General features: G+C 40.1%; 2 protein-coding genes across 2 annotated transcripts in view; both read left to right on the forward strand.

Moving 5' to 3' along the window:
• The window catches only part of TTN (titin), a 286,732-nt gene that overhangs the window by 50,071 nt on the left and 219,589 nt on the right, over window positions 1–17,072 (forward strand). Inside the window, 2 exon segments of the mRNA XM_033167307.1 lie at window positions 344–532; window positions 5,652–5,708. Coding sequence (XP_033023198.1) covers window positions 344–532; window positions 5,652–5,708 — 246 coding nt within the window.
• On the forward strand, window positions 6,516–16,120 carry LOC117056699 (titin-like). Its single transcript, XM_033167294.1, has 2 exons — window positions 6,516–6,695; window positions 6,848–16,120. Exon 2 carries the CDS (start codon window positions 6,970–6,972, stop codon window positions 15,202–15,204), a length of 8,235 nt encoding a protein of 2,744 aa, XP_033023185.1. The 5' UTR covers window positions 6,516–6,695; window positions 6,848–6,969; the 3' UTR covers window positions 15,205–16,120.

The raw sequence follows: 17,072 nt of genomic DNA on the forward strand, positions 1-17,072 counted from the left end.
CCTGGTACCACTTCTCCACCAGCAGTTGGAGGCGGCAGGGTGGGGGGCACAGGTGGCAGCGGGAAACAACATGGATTGGTCTAACAGTGCAATCTTAGGCTTCACTTTTCAGAAATAAGCCTTGTTGAATTCAATAGGACTTGTTTCCAGAAAACTGTATTGCAGCCTAAACATTACAGTGGAGGGGGAAGAACTCAGTACAGTGTTGCCATATCAAGTATCTCTTTAGTTCCGATCTGGGAAACCAGTCTCCCAACTTGTTCATCAGTTTGCTCCCCAATAGTGAAACTAGAAACCTTACATGTATATGTCTCTCTTTTTTATTTTGTTTTCACTTGAGCAGACCTCAAAGTAGCTTGGTATAGCAAAGACAAAGAGATCAAGCCATCCCGCTTCTTTAGGATGACTCAGTTTGAAGACACTTTCCAGCTTGAGATTGCAGAAGCATACCCAGAGGATGAAGGAATTTACACCTTTGTCGCAGGCAATTCTGTTGGCCAGGTGTCAAGTACGGCTGCACTGAAGCTGGAAGGTACAGTGTACTGTCTAAATAGACACTGTGTAAATTTGCATGTGTTTTAACATTAATATATCTTTATATATGTCTTTAAAACTACGTGTAATTGTCTGTCATGTCAGTGTCTTTTAACTCAAATAACCAACCCCATTGTCTGATGTCAATAGTGCCCATCTGGTCTCTGCAGTATGAATTCCGCAGAATGTCATTTCACATTGTTCCAGTGTTCCATAGTTTTCATCTTTCCATTCTGTTTCCAATTAGTATCCAGCACGCACCAAAGATAAACGAATAAATAAACCCCCTCTGACATAAACAGATTCCCATAATTTATTTGTAATGCCAAATCACGTTTCTATTGAATGGAAGTGAAGGCAAGTATCTAAATAACTGTGCAATATAACTGAATACAGACAATGGGGGTTTAGGAGCACTCCCAGTCCCATGTTGTGTGGCAAACCAATTCCGAGACTGAGGTCTATGCTAAAAAGCAGCGCCCCAGAGTCTCCTCCTTCTTCTTTTTTGTATCTTGCAATACAAAAATGTGTGGTGTGCTGATTGTTACTTCCCCCCATTTACAAGTGGGAAGCTCATCACAAAATGAGCCCACTTCACATGGTTTTTACATTAATACATGCTAAAAGGGAACAAAGAGAAGATGTAGAGCTGGTATGGTTGCAGCCACCATGCATGTGCCATAATATCTAGTTCTAGTTTTGCAAGGCAGGGGGATGCTTAAAAAGCAGATTGTGATATACGGCATGTGGATGATGAGTGAATCTGTTTTATTTTCTGTCCGTGTCACTTTCACACATGACTCCGTCCCATTTCCACATTAATTAAACGACATTAAATTATTAGGCATCGCTAATATTGGCGAAATTGCATTTATGTATGAAAAAGAAGAGCACCTTACACAGAAATTAGAAACGAATGCCCCGTTGAACAGAAATGCCTAACTTCATTACCATTCCAACACCTGCTGAAATACTGTACAAGGGGGAAGCCCAGAACCTGCAATGCAATGTTGATTTTGTTGCTGTTTCTCAGGGTAATATATCTAGAATGATTTGAAATGCCTGTAGCAGGCATTCAAATCATTGGGATTTAACTGACTTGCATCATGCCAGTTCAAATGTGAATATTTGTCAGAGGAAACAAATATTCAGATATGCGACACGGAGAGCATTTATACATTTAGACTCAGCTGGTTTTCAAATGTTTTGTTTTCCACTCTGCTTGTACCCAGAGCCTGAACATTGTCACTTGGGGAAAGGAAGAATGTCATGCTGTAAGGATGTGTTTTTAAATAAAGGAAAAGGGCATGTAGGGCAGCTAGAGAAAACTGACCGGTGTTCAGGGTAAGAAATTAAAAGTTGACATGCTTCTTTTCAGGGTTTAAGGTTGAAGAAGTTACCTCACATTCCCAAAGGCATGTTTCTTCATCTTACTCCATTAAGAAGGACCCCGTTGCCCAAAGGCCCAGCTTTATCCAGCCTATCTCAAGCTGCAGCGTTTGCAGCGGGGAAACAGTCAGATTCCAAGCCAGGGTTTCCGCCATGCCGAAACCAGAAATCCTCTGGTTTCATAATCAACAACTAATGTTGCCAACCAAAGGCATAGTTTTCCATTTTGATGAGTCGACAGGCACAGCCATATTGATAATAGTAGATGCTTTCTCAGAACATGCCGGGCAGTACTCTTGCAAAGCAAGAAATAGTGCCGGAGATGCAACTTGCATGGCTACACTTACAGTGACTGCTGAAGGTAAAGCCCCGCTTTTGTTCCTAGGGAATTCTGTTTGTTGCATAAACCTCACTTTTCTACACTGTGACTAATGACCTTCTCTTCTTCCTCATTTCACACTTTTTATTTTTTATTTTAAAGAACTAGCAGTGCCATCACTAATGTCAATAGTCCTAGCGGTAACCAAATAAACCACTCTTGTTTCCTGTACTTTCAAAGTGTCGTATCATTTAGAACTTGCATCCTGGTCTATTGCTCAGATAATACACCTGTTTTTGGTAGACTAAACACACACACACATACACACTTCAAGGCAGTGAGTTGTTGGCAGTTGGTAGCATTCTCTGACGTTTGCTCTACTCGGTTTTAAAAGGGAAAGAAGGGATATTGTCAGGGTATCAAAAAACAAACAAACCACCTTCAAATTGCCATGGACAACTGCAGTGGAAAGAAGAGTCAAATAATCACCACATATTACCAGCATGAGCATATTTCATTTTTTCCCCATCCATCACTGTGGCTGTTCTTTTCTGTAATATATTTGCTGCCTCCTGAAGGCACCTTTAATGAATGCAGCTGGCATGCAAGGCTTTCAAACGAAGACATTTCATTCTTATCATCTATGCCATAGCGTTTTGCTTTTAACGTGGCCCACTGCAGTGCATTAGATATTAATCATATGTTTTGTTACTTGATTACACAGTGCAAGCCTTAGATAGGCTAAGTTCTGGGAAAGATGTAAAAGAGTCTATCCAGGCAAAATCAGAAGTGCATATTGCTTCCCCCTTTGCAAAGAAAGAAACTCAAGTGTATGCAAAAGAAATTAAATCCAAGCAGGAGACATCACGGGAAATGGTTGTGCAGGCCTTTGAACACCTTTCTGGAACTTCTACTGTGAAAGCTGAGATTGGGAAGGAAGGAGAAAGCTTCAGTGCCACAGCCATTACCCAGAAGTCAGAAAGCACAACAGTATCTGTAACCTCAATTCAAGTGCTGAGAGACACGCCCCCAAAGACTCTTCTGAAACTTCATGATCTCACTGTGAGATGTGGTGACACTGCTCAGTTTATGTGCGCTTTGGAAAGTGAAAACTTCTCGGACGTTTTGTGGTCCCACGAGGGAGAAACATTACAGGAATCTGAACGAATAAGGCTGTCACAAAACGGAAGCGTTCTCTTCCTCACTATAAGCAATGTCCAACTTTTAGATCAAGGATTGTACAGCTGTACTGCTCGTAACGACTATGGAGAAGTAACAACAACTGCTATACTAACCGTAGAAGGTGGTTATCTGATTTTTAACATTATGTGACGTTATCTCATTTCATCCTCATCATCACTGCCTATAGCTCCTGTGCTGGTATTTAATTTAGAATTACAGTTTTGAGTTCCATTTCCCCCAACCTTCTACATTTCGGGCTCTATTCATAAATTAACCACATGCATAGGTCCTCTATATGTAATTTGCTTGTAAAGTAGGAACCATACCGTCCCCTGGCAAGTTACAGAGATATCGGGTTCATCTCCAAAAGCAAGGACTAGTCAATTTGCAGTGAAATAATAAAGCAATTTGGAAGTTTCCTATAGGATCAAAGAGAAGTACAAGAAATTGTTTACAATTATTTCTCCTTTACTAGCTGTTAATTTTTGTGAAATCCTTAAAAAAAAAACCAGCTACATAGTCTAACTTTTAATCCAGGCTATTCTGGTTTACAAAGGGTTTTATACAGATACTGACTGCCATTCTCTAAATGCCCTTTTCCGACCATACCAGCTTTCTTTTAAAATTGGAATTTTGCATCTTTTTTTCATTCTTTTATTGACCACAACAATTTGTTACGGTTAAGACAAAGAAATTTCCACATGTCATGTGCCTTGCTTTCCCATCCAACATCAGATGATGAAGGTGCCACAAATGTCTTCACCTATAGTCCTCCCTTGTGTTTAAGCAATGAAGGCTAAGAATTGACTTTTGGTTTTCTTCTCATGGCATGGAAATAGCTGCACGATTAGCACACAGAAGAGTAGGAACAACAACTTGAACCCCAAACAGTGCCATATATCCTGCTTTTACAAACTGGTGGATTTCCTGACTTTTCTACACGTCATTGAAAAGCATTGCAGCTGCAGCTGCCTTCTAGGCTATGCAGAAGAAGCCTTGACTAAAACTGAAGATGTACTTGTAAAAGTTACTGTGGGCCAATTCTATTTCCTCTGATGTCAGTAATGCAAATCCAGTGGATCTAATAGCACCTTCTATTTGACCTGGCATGAATAGAGCCCTTAAATGTGGAACAGGGTAGTAAAAAAGACTGAACATTCAAAAAAAAAAATTGCACTAACACGCTGAACATTATTTTTACCATACTAATGGCTTTTATATACATATATATTTCTGAGTGTAGTATTTTATTTTTTTTGCTGCAAAACATCTAATCTTATCCTAACTTTATTCTTGCCTAGCTAAAGAAGCACAAGCCAGAACAGTAACAAAAATTACCCTTGAATCAGATACTAAAAGCATTAAAACAAGCAAAGAGTCTCAGATTAAAACAGCCTATGAATATAAACAAGAGTCTTCCACGGAAACGACGAGCATGACAATATCTACAGCTCAAAAAGTACAAGAAGCTGAGAAACTGAGGATCAGAGACTACTACCCTGATGTTGTGCCGTGCGAAGACATCGCCGAAACTGGTGCCACAGTACCAGTCTTCCTTGAAACTCTGCCCCCAGAAAGCTTTGTCAAAGAAGGAGATAATGTCTCGCTGTTCTGTGTAATCAAGGGTTTCCCTACACCTTGTGTCATCTGGCTGTACAACCAGCTAATAGTTGAGGATTCCGCATTGTGCTGTTTAAGGCACGATGGCCCACTGTGCAGTTTAAACTTACTGAAAGTTAAGGAGAATCAGAGGGGTATATACAAGTGCAGAATAGTTAATTCTGCGGGACAAGCCGAGTGCAGCACACATCTGAGAGTGACAGGTTGGCAACTGCATGTTCCTTCCATATACTCCCCTTGCGTACCGTCATTGAAACCTGCTCAATCCACAGTCCGTGATAAAATGAAGCGGCTGTGGATTGTTGAATATTTTCCTCATGGTGTTCAAAGGCATGTTAAAGGCATGTTGAATCAGGAAAAAAAAAGAAAGAGAGGGAGATGGGGGCGGGGAGGGAAAAGCTCCTTTAAAATGCTGTGGGGGGAAATCCCCAATACTTCATCATCCTCCCACTATTTGTTTTCAACTTATCAGGCACTTCCTGGCATGTATGTGTATGTATGTTTGTGTGGTTTTTTTCCTCCCCCTATCAATGCATCATTTTTATTTTCTTCTCCTGCAACGTTCAACTTTCTTTCCATTAAATCACGCTTTTAATTTTTATTACAGCCCTGGAAAGAGTTCTGCAGGAGAAGATAGAGCAACAGATTGAAATGGAAGTGAAAGGTACAGTCGCACACAAACGTTTATATGGAAAGGAAGGTTTAGCATTAAAAACAACAACAACAGTAACCCCTTTGAAAAGCTGATACGTATGACCAAGAAAGCAAAACATATTCTGAAGCATATCTGAATATGCCGCATGTTTTGTTTTAATATGCTCAGGATAACCTGCATTATTACAAAAAGGATACAAGTTTTAAAGTCCATTTAAAACTTTTCATTTTCACAGATTTGCCCGTCTTTAGTTTCACGTCGTGCTATGCAGCTGGTTGCAAAAGCTTTTCTTTCATATACCTTCTTCTAATGCATGGGACAATTTCAGACTGAATTGCTTCGGATGGTTTCAGAACACATTAGTCCTCTAACATGAATGAGTTGGTCAAAAAACATGGGCTGGCATCTGTTTCAGATGCAACACTTTGCAAGATGGGAAAGGGGCCTGTTTCCATTGTCGCCCTCCCATTTCATGAACATGATATTAATTCTCCATTATGGAAATTCTTACACTGGCTTGCAGATAGCATAGTTGGGCCATGTTGCTTGCTTTCTTTCCTTTTTTCTTTTTTTGCATAACATTGTGAAGTTAGCAGCTGTATTAGTTCGAATAAACGCCTTCTCATTTTGTTTTAGCAAATTACTTACAGTTGACTCTTTTTTCATATCTTTGAAAAATATATTTTCTATTGTTTGACCATTTTAACGCACAATCAAAGGGATCAGAAAGGGCGTTTATTCTACTGTCTGCAAGTCAGGTAAGATTCCCCTCCCCTTCTTTGCAAAGAAGAAATGCAAAAAAAAATAATACAAAAAATAAAATAAAAAGCTTTTCAGGCAGTAAAACATGCACTCACAGGAACATGTCTTTTTGAGATTCATTTTGCTTGTTGATGAAGAAATTTCCGCAGTTGGAAGAAAGAACCGACAGCGAACGATTTTCGTGTCAGAATCTTTAAAACAGAGCAAGGCGTTGCGTTTATTCGAACAAATATGGTGAGTGAATTTTTTTAATGGATTTGTGATGAATCTGTTGCATGCTCATTATTTAATTTCATTCATAGCTATTTCATTTCTTTTCATTTTTTTTACCAACTGTGTGATGGAAAGGACAGAGTACGCTGTAATGTAATGGTATTCTTTTGCAGAACTGTTCTTCGGTGAAGAGCCAGAATATGCAGAAAACCCGGCTGGCAAACAGGCTGCTTCTGCTGATTCCGTAGATCTTCCGCAACATGGATCTCTCCCGGATCTGAAGGGCACAAGTGGAATGTCATTTATGCATTCCTGGTCTGAGAAACAGAAACCTTCTTTCACACAAAAGTTAAAGTATCGGTCTGTTATGGCTGGAGACCCAGTTGTTTTCCAGTGCAAATTGAGTGCCCTTCCTTTGCCCCAAATAACATGGTACCATAACAACAGGCAAATCCCCCAAAGTCTGCGAAGGAGAATAAAGAGTGAGAGCTGCATGGATATGCACAGCTCCAGTCTAGAGGTAAAAGAAGTCCAGGAAAGGGACTCAGGGAGTTACAAGGTTTTTGCTATTAACAGTGAGGGTTCAGCCGAGTCCACTGCTTCATTGTTGGTAGCACATGGTGACAAACAAAATGCCAAATACCTAGAGTTTTTGAGACAGTCAGAGAGTACTTGTGAACGTATAGAGCATCTGGTGCAGAAAAAGAGAGGTGATAGGCTCAAAGTTGATCTGCGGTGTATTGGTTCTCCATTTGATAAGAAGCAGGAAACCGAGAAAGTGCTGAGAGCTTTTTCTCCTACCAAAGGGATGGTGAGGACCATAAGCTTTGAAAGTCTCCCGTCCTTAAGACAAGAATTTGTATATGATAAGGATTGGGTAAGAAACAGGCGTGCAGATAGGGGATGTAGTGAAGGAGAGGCTTTGCTTGACGAGGAAACAAAAGTAAAGTTGCAGCGACTTCGCGAGGCAAAAAAAGCTATGCTGGAAAAGAAAAAAGTGCTTCTATCACAGGGATCAACAGAGGAACATCTTCCCTCTGCGAAATTTGTACGAATTGGGAATAAAAGAGGCCCGTTGGCTCATTCAATCTGTGCAACATCTCATGTGGAGACAAAGGGACTTGCTTTCCAAACAATAGAGCAGATTAATGAAAAGGCCATGTTACCGACAGTGTCAGGCACTAAAGAAGTTACCGTAGGAAGTTCTAGCAGGGAGCTGGAGAAAACATCAGAAAAATTTCAGGTTAGAATGGAACGGATCCTGGGCCTTCCTGGGCCTCCTCAGATTCTCCAGGAGTTTCCTGATAAAAGCAATAGGGGAGGAATGTTCCGGAGACAGGAGGTAGTAGCCTCTAAAGGGAATGTGAAGCCACAAGTTACAGAAAAAGATCCAAAGGCAATTGGGATGAACACAAGATGGATGAACCATACTTATACCCATGGAAAATCAGAAGAAGCAAGAATGGATACTCAAGACTTCAAGGCAACAAAAGACATTAAGAAAAACCCCTCTCCCCTGGTATATGTACTTTTGACTGATGATGTCAGTGAGAGAGAGAAACCTGATATGGTGATGTCAGATACAATCACATTGAACATTAATGAACCTGCGCCTGTTTTTGAGATCAGGGAAATGAGCAAAACTGTAGAAACAGCAATGTCAGTAAACAAATGCTCCCTTGAAACTGAAGAGTCTGTGTTGGCTGAGGTCACTGAAACAGAAACGGAGATAGCAGAACCACCTGACAAATTGGTGAGGCCTGTTCCGAAATATCTGGAGCCATGCCCCCCTTTCTTTGTTCATGAAATTGAATCACAAGAAGTAAGTGAAGGAGAGAGCTGTGTTTTTAATTGTGATTTCCAAGGCCATCCACAGGTCACAGTCACTTGGTATAACAATGACAAGCCACTGCAACGTAACCAAGAATGTAACATCAGAACCACAGAAAATAGTTCTACACTGACATTCTCCACCATTGTCTGTGATCAGGAAGGCTCCATTACTTGTGTGATATTTAACCAGCATGGGACTGCTACAACTTCAGGAATGCTAAAAGTGAAAGTGAAGGAAAAGCCTGAATTTGAACCATTCAGTATATGTAAAGTTGAGCTTTCACCAGACTATGCAGAAGAGGAAGAGGAACTCAGTTTGGCATTTGAGTATTCAAAAAAAGGTGAACCTGATTTAAGTATGGATGGCAGAGCCACTCTCCTGCCTCCACAGATTAAGCTGCCCAGACCTTGCATTTCTGATCCAGATCTGCTTTCACTTCCTGTGGAAATAAAAATAACCGCTCCAACCCCAACTCCAGAACAAGATGAAGAATTCAAAGAATTAACTCAGTTTGTTGAGTTTGTGCCCGAAGAACCCCCTGAAGAACAAACTTCTGTAGGACTAAAGCATAAGTTTAAATTTTCATTTGATGTGGCTCATGAACCCCCCAAAATCTTAAAAGAAATTCAACAACACGTTAGATGTAGAGAAGGGGATTCTGTGGTACTTGAATGCTTAATATCCGCAGAACCGCTGCCAATTGTAACATGGCTGCAGAATGATGGGATTTTAATCCCCACTGAAAATATTTACTTTGAGGACGGAGATGGCATTTATAGGTTGCACATTTGCAAGGTTTCCATATCTGATGCTGGCATGTACAAATGTGTTGCTGAAAACAAAGCTGGCATAGTCGAAACTGTTTGTTACCTTTCAGTTGATCCCACTGTGGAAATATTTTCTGATGAAACTGAGCTCAAAGCTGTCCAAAGCCAAGTCAGAGGAACTCAGGACCAGATTGCAAGAGAACATTTGGGGAGTTATTTTGAATCCTCAGTAGGACTTACGGAAAGTAGTTTTAGCGATAAAGCGTATTCTGTAAGCCAGCAGTTCCACAGTGTTAGTAAACTGGATTTCGGAGGGGAAGAAACAGGTAGACCAGTCCAGGAAATGGAATCCCAGCTGCCAAATTATCTAAATGATGTAATGAAGTCTCTACTTGCTGATGAAAGTGAACACCCACATTTCCAGATCTGGGAGCAAAAAGATGTACATAAAGAGGTGGAGTCAAGTGCAGAAGAAGAACAAAAGGTAGACAGTATTTCAGAAATTTTAGCAGACACTCCACTTGTTGAGGAGTTTAGAGGTACAGCTGCTGAACAAGCCAAAGTAGAAAGCACATATAAACACGCAGCTATGGAAATATCATCAAGCTGTCAATTTGAAATGGTTGTAGAGAGTCATACGGAAAGAGAGAAGTCAGTTACAGGAGAAGACATTTCTGTAAGTCATGATGTAAAAGATGAAGGGGAAACTGTAAGAGACATATTTGAGAAGATGCAGAAGATTTCTAAAGGTCTGGAATTCACACTAGCATATCTGGAACCAGAATCAGAGAGTCTTCAGTATGGACCAACTCAAGGTATATCACACGAGGAAATACCTTCAAGTGAGATAATCACAGACATACCATTTAAAGAAGTTAAAGAACAAATCTGCACTTTTGAGCAGGAGTTAAGTGCAAAAGAATCTATGGATCATAGGTTTTCCACACCTATATTAAAGATGCTGCAAGAAAACAGCGATGTCCAGGAGAAGGATCAATGTTTTACTGATATATTAAGCAAGAATTCTCAGGATCAGTCAGCCATAGAAGAGAGAAGTATGTTACATCTGCAAAATATAAACAATGAACTCCAAAGTGCACCTAAGGAAGAACAACTTGACTATGAGGTTGTAAACAAAGAAAATCTGCAGGAGGCAGTAGCCAATGAACAGCAAGAACTGTTCAGAGTAGAAAAAGAGCAAGCATTCAGAAGTTCTATCTCTGACAAAGAGGAAGGCACTTTGATCCATGAGGAAAAGTTCACTAGCTTTGGTGAGGGGAAAGAGAAGGAAATACATTGTGGTGAAAAATTGGTAGGAAAAGCAGATGTAAGTGTGCCTGAATTTGTATTTGATTTAAAACAAATGCTTGCTATTGAAGACAACGTAGATAAGAATGCTCAAGAACAAACTGAAACTCAGGAACTCATAGGCCCAAGTCCAATTGCTGGCAAACTTGATATCTCACTTGATGGAACGCCGGTTCATGCAGATACAGAAACTGCTGATGAACAACAAAACAGACTTAAATCAGAGGAAGTGTATGTCAAAGAAAAATGTTTGGTTTCTGAAATAATACAAGCTAATACAAACAAAATCACAGAATCAGCACAAATTGGCATATCAGCTCTAGAACAAAGATTGAATTCTAGTCAAGGTATTTCTAAAGAGGGTGAACTTGTAAATGAAGCAAATTATGCCCAAGAAAATGCATTATGCCTAGAGAAGGTAGAAGGTAGTTTACATCCAGCTTCCTTAGGCACAGAAAATGTTGTTGAGGAACAAGAGGAAATCATTATGAAAGGACTTTCAGATATTGAAAGAACAGACCTAGACAAGATTATAGAAAGTGCAGAAGTAGACACATCAGCTGAGAGTTATAGCCCAGACATCAACAAAGAGAAGGAACCGGGAGAAGAAGGAATATTTGATTTAAAACAACTTTCTCTGCATGTAGAAAATGATAGTCAAAACCAGGAAGATGTCCTTGTGAAAGCTCTGCATTCTGGTTCTGAAGAAATGAAACTAGATGTCAACAAAACCCCAGAAATTATACAATCTCCCACTTTGTTTCTAGAGCAAGAAAGAGCTTCTCAACAAGAGCCTTCTCAAGATACTGAGCCAGTAAAGACAGAATATAGTTTCAAGGAAGCTATCTTATCCTTTGAAGAAGAATTTCCCTCCAAACAATCTAATTATAACAAAGAAATTGTTATTCAAGAGGAAGTTCACATTGAGGAAAAACAGACACATGAAAAGGATCAAGATTCTGTTTTTACTGTTCCAGACATAGAAATTATTGGGGGGGAATATGTTAAAACTGCATATTCAGTTGCTGAAAGCCTGGAAACTGACGTTGCTGAACATGCACACAAAAAATCTGATTTAGAGGTTTCCAAAGTAAATGAAACTATAAAGGAAGAAAGTGGTGCACTGCAACAATCATTACCCCCTAAAAATGGCAGTTTTGACTTAAAGCAAGCTTACTCAGATATAGAAAAAAATAGCCACCTACCAGAGACAGAAGGAACATACTTTAAAAACATCTATTCTGCTTCTGAAGGAGTTCAGGCTGATACAAAGAGTACCATGGAAAATGCACGTCAAATAATGCATTCTTGCCAAAAACATTCCTTCTCTTTGAAAACCATGATGGAAGAAGAAAATGTTCAGGAATGTACATCCCCAGAAAACATAGACATTGATTTAAAATTAGCTTTTCTGAATCTAGAAAATGTTGATCAACAGCAAGAAGAGAAGTTGCCACGGGGGCAAATACCTCTCAAATTCCTGTATTCTGCTTCAGAGGAAATGGAAGCCTTTCAAGGGCAGCAGCTGAAATCCACTGAAAGCAATGTCCTCTACAAGAGCAGAGACAACAAAGAATGCACCCTGTCCCCAGGGAAAGAGCTACAAACACAAGAGCAAATGTTTGATCTGAAAGCACATGCTGCATCTTTATCACAAGACTTTTCATTGAAGGAGGCTGAAACATTACCAGAGAAAGAAGTGGGTTCCTTTAATCTGAGGTCGGCTTTTGAGATGGTGGGTACAGAGACAAAGAGTTTCATAAAACAGCTACAGAAGGCAAGCGTACCAGAGGAAGGAGTTTCTCTAAGTGAGGAACTCCGTCAGAGCTATAAGGTGCAGCTAGAGGGAGATAATTCCCTAGAACAAAAGTTACAAGCAGAAGCAGAGCTGACAGTGACACAAATACTGAAGAATGCCTTAGAAACGATTAGCCTTTCTACTGAACAGGAGCCTGCTACAAAACGGCATTGCGATCCGGAGGGGAAATTTTCTGAGGAGGAAGTGCTTAGGATGCCGGATGAAGCCTTTCTGTGGGGACAGCCAGAACCCATCCCTCTCAGTCAGTATTTTCAAAACCAAGTGAAAGAAACAGGTGTGCTCGAAGCTGATAGTTTCATATCTGATTTGAAAAAAGCTGCGCATGGAAAGAAGCCTCAAAGTGTTAATGAAACAGGGGGAGAAATGGCACGTGTTACTGAGCACACCATTATCAAAGCGAGGAGCTCTTCCACTGAGGGGACTGATACCGAGAAGCCTTTTGATAGTCAAATAATGCCTGACAACCAACCATCATCACACAGCTCAGCCAAGGAACTCTCGTTGGCCCAGTTCCTTCTTTCTTTTAAAGATGAATCACTTATAAGCCAGGGAGGTGTGACAGGAGAATGTGAAACTACTGAATTCATGAATCCTCCTCTAGGAAATCTAACTGAAGGGGATGCCGTAGAAACTACTCTTCACGCTCAAGAACTTCCTCCTCCTCCTCATGAAGGAGCAGATTTCTCTCTGACAAAGTATTTGCTTGCTGCCAGAGAACAGGAGATCCCAGTTGTCAGAGACAGCTCATCCAGGACTCTGACCAGGGAGGGATCTATCACATCCTTGGAGGTTGAAGATGTTACATTTAGCACCGTTTATGATTATTACAAGCAACAGCAAGAACTGACCCGCCCTTTTTCTCCCGAATCAGAAATGTCTATTGATATTGACAGCATGAGCGGAGACGAAATGGTAGAGGCTGAGGGATTCTACACACCACCATCGTCAGTGGATAATTTTGAATCTCCCATGTCTTTTGAGTCTTATCACACACCAATTGGCAGCCCGGAACGATATTCTACGCCTTCAGAGGAGCGATACTCTACACCATCAGAGGAGCGATATTCTACACCATCAGAGGAGCGATATTCTACACCATCAGAGGAGCGATATTCTACACCATCTGCAGAGTCAAACAGAGCTTCAGTGAGGTCTCCTGCAAATCTAGTAAGGGGGAGCACCCCACCAGAGCGTTATCAAACACCCACCGGCTCTTGTTTGCAACACAGGAGCTCTTCTCTCGAAGAGCTACGTGCTGAAATGTTTGGTACACCTTGTGAAGCATTGGAACCAAAGGGAAATGAAATTCCCCCTGCATTTATTAAGCCATTGACTAAAAGAAAAATCTATGAGACCACCACATTGCGTTTTATTGCCGCAGTCATAGGGACTCCCGTACCTGATGTGAAATGGTATAGAAATAAGTCATTGCTTGAACAAGATGAAAGGGTCAAAATACAAAAAGAAGGTGATATTTGTATCTTAGAAATCCACAACATTCAAAAAACAGACGGAGGGGAATATATGTGCCATGCAATAAATATCATAGGCGAATCCAAGAATATCACACAAGTACAAGTGTTACCCCATGATGGAAGAGCTTTGGCTCTTCCTCCTCCAGTAACTCATCAACATGTTATAGAGTTTGATATAGAGCAAGGGTCAGCATCACGAACACCTTCGCCTCAGGAAATTCTCCTGGAAGTAGAGCTGGATGAGACTGAGATTAAGGAATGTGAGAAGCAAGTGAAAATAGCCACCATTCCTGAACTCACTTCTGATAATCAAAGTATGATTGTGTCTCTTGATGTTCTCCCTTTATCTCTGGTGGAACACACAATGGCTTCTTTTGGGAAAGAGAATGAAGATGTTACAATCGACTTTGAAGTCACCGAGATGCCTCCACGCTTTACCACCCCTGTTTTTGACATAGAGGTTCCTGAAAAATCTGAGGCATTATTTCATTGTACAGTCTCGGGATGTCCTACCCCAGTAGTGCAGTGGTTTAAGGAAAATCAGTGCATTTCTTCAGATGCTTGGAAGTATGCTGTTAGAAGTGAGAATGGAAGTCATAGTCTTAAAATTCAGAATGTACAGCATTCTGATAGTGGCATGTATTTGTGTAAAGCTGTTAATGCTGTTGGAGAAGCTATATGCAGGTGCTTGTTAGCTGTAACTGGGGGCCAGGGGGCTCTTGCAGTGACCAATGATGGAGGTGAGGCAGATCTAAGTTTGGATAGCACTAGTGGCAGGCCTCAAAAGATTGATTTGCTTGTTGATAATACTATCCAAAATGGCAACCAGACAGAAATAGAGCTGGAGTTTGAGTTTGAAGGTGACACTGATGATTCTCAGAAAGCTGTTAAATTGGTAGCTGTTACAGAACAGGAGCAGGAAGAGGAAGGAGAAGCATGTGTAAATATTAACTTTGATGTATTTGCTGAACCATCCAAAGAAGAGCAGATTGAATTTAAAGGTGAGAGCACAGACACCTGCAGCTTTGAATTTCAAGTTACAGAAGCACCTCCAAAGTTTATGAAACATATTTCTGATTGTGCTTCTTTCATGGGTACCTCTGCAAGTTTCCAATGTCTAGTAGTTGGTTCTCCAAAACCAGCAATAAGCTGGTTTAAAAATGGGGCATTGATTCACGAAGAGAGATACTGTATGGAGGAAAGTCAGGAAGGTTGTCACAGTCTGACTATAAGAAGCTTAGTCCAAACTGATGAAGGAGAGTATAAGTGTGTAGCAACAAACAAAGCAGGGACTGCCTATAGCAGTGCTTCGTTAACAATCTGCTGAACGTCCTGCTTTCAAAATGTATTTATTCTTAAAGAGACAGCACATTTGCACCGCATTTAGAGAGCCATCCCGTTAAACTATGTAGCAGTAATTTTGATGCTTCTTGTTATTTGAAGCAACCTTATGAGTGGGATTCACTGGCCCCCTCCCCAAGACTCTCCCTACCAAAAACTACTGTGGAGATGAAGTGATGCTTAGCTCTCATTACAGGCTAAGCTTCACTCAAAGCGAGTTCCATTGATCCCGACACCGTATGCATCCTTGTAATGATATCATTGTAATTGTCACCCACATGTGTACACCATCTTTGTCTGATACATGTAAATATGATTGTTTTATTTAAAAGGTGCATTCACATTTTTGTTAAGAGGGTCTTGAAATATTTGATACCCCCTTTTTTCTTATAACTGACTTGTTTGGAATTGTACTTTATATGCACACTGAATTTTAAATGCAGTACCAGAAAAGAAAGGAGGATTTCCCTCTCGCAATGTTGTATCAGAAAATAACGTTCTCTCTTGAACAGATCCTGTAATCTTATGTTATTTCTCTTCCACTGAAGTAACTGAGACTTATGTTGATCTCATTCCAATTCAAATGAAGAGTAGTAACATGACACCAGTTGAAATACCCTGATTCAAAGAGAATCAGAGACCAAATTGGCCCATTTGGGTTTTCTGTCACAGTGGAGATTGCAGAAAAAACTTTCAGAATTATTTTTCTTTTGCCAAGTTAAAACTACCTTTTAGCTAAAGGAAAAGCAATGTAAAACAGGCAAATATGCTCATGTGAAGCTAGTATAAATAAAATATATTGAAATTAAACTTATTAGAGTTGGTTAAACTTTAGGTGGTCTAGCAATGCATGAAATGAAACAGAACCCTGAAATCCATCTCAAGCCAAGGCCTTGATATCCAAAATTTTATTTTATTTTTTAAAAAACAGTTCTTTAGCGAGGGATAGTCATGTTATTCTGTTGCAGCAAAACAGTAATTTTGCAAACCTTCAAAAGCTAGCAAATTTATTATGGCACATTCACACACAAAATATACCATAATAAATTTGCTAGTTTTTCAAGTATCATAAAACTCTTTGCTGTTTTTAAACTTCTGTCATCATACAAGAAGTATGAATTTAAAACCATGTTTTTCAGTATATGAACAGACATGAATATTGTCCACTGTACAATTTTCATTCAGTAAAATGTTTTGTGCTGTAGTTGCATGCAAGCTTAGCTGGGACCAAATCCCATTGGAGGCAATGGGATTTTACTCCTGAGTAAACATGCATAGGTTTGGGACTCTAAGGCTGCAGTTCCAGACCCTATATGCCTGAGAGTAAACCTAAATCAATGCAATGGGGCTTACCACCATGTTGATCCATATCATAGGAGCCAACTCCTAGGGGGTGAGCTCCTTTTGCCCTCCCATATTTTATTCAAGGGGGTTGATGGGCATTGCCATTCAAATGGTTTGTGTGTGTGCCATGCATTGTGATCAATTATGTGGGGTGATGCTTACCTGCCCCCCTCAATATTTTATTCAAGATGGCACCCCGATCGATATAAGACTTCATTCTCTGTGTATATGAAAAAAGAAAAAGTAAATACATAGGTAATCTAGTCACTATTGTGATCAGCACCAAAAGCACATTCTCTAACTCAGACATATTGATAAACGAAAATAGCCTTTTAACACTAGAAAAGAATACACCACTTGACTCTGAGACAGCTACCTTTAAATATGAAACTGTACTTTTGAGAGTTCCTGCTTAATATTATTTTCAACACTGATATTTAAAAGAAGCATGGTAATGTATACTTAAATAAATTGGTGCATTTATATACTCAGTTGTGCATAAGCATGCTC

This window comes from Lacerta agilis, chromosome 1, assembly GCF_009819535.1.
Source record: "Lacerta agilis isolate rLacAgi1 chromosome 1, rLacAgi1.pri, whole genome shotgun sequence".
NCBI classification, from domain to species: domain Eukaryota; kingdom Metazoa; phylum Chordata; class Lepidosauria; order Squamata; family Lacertidae; genus Lacerta; species Lacerta agilis.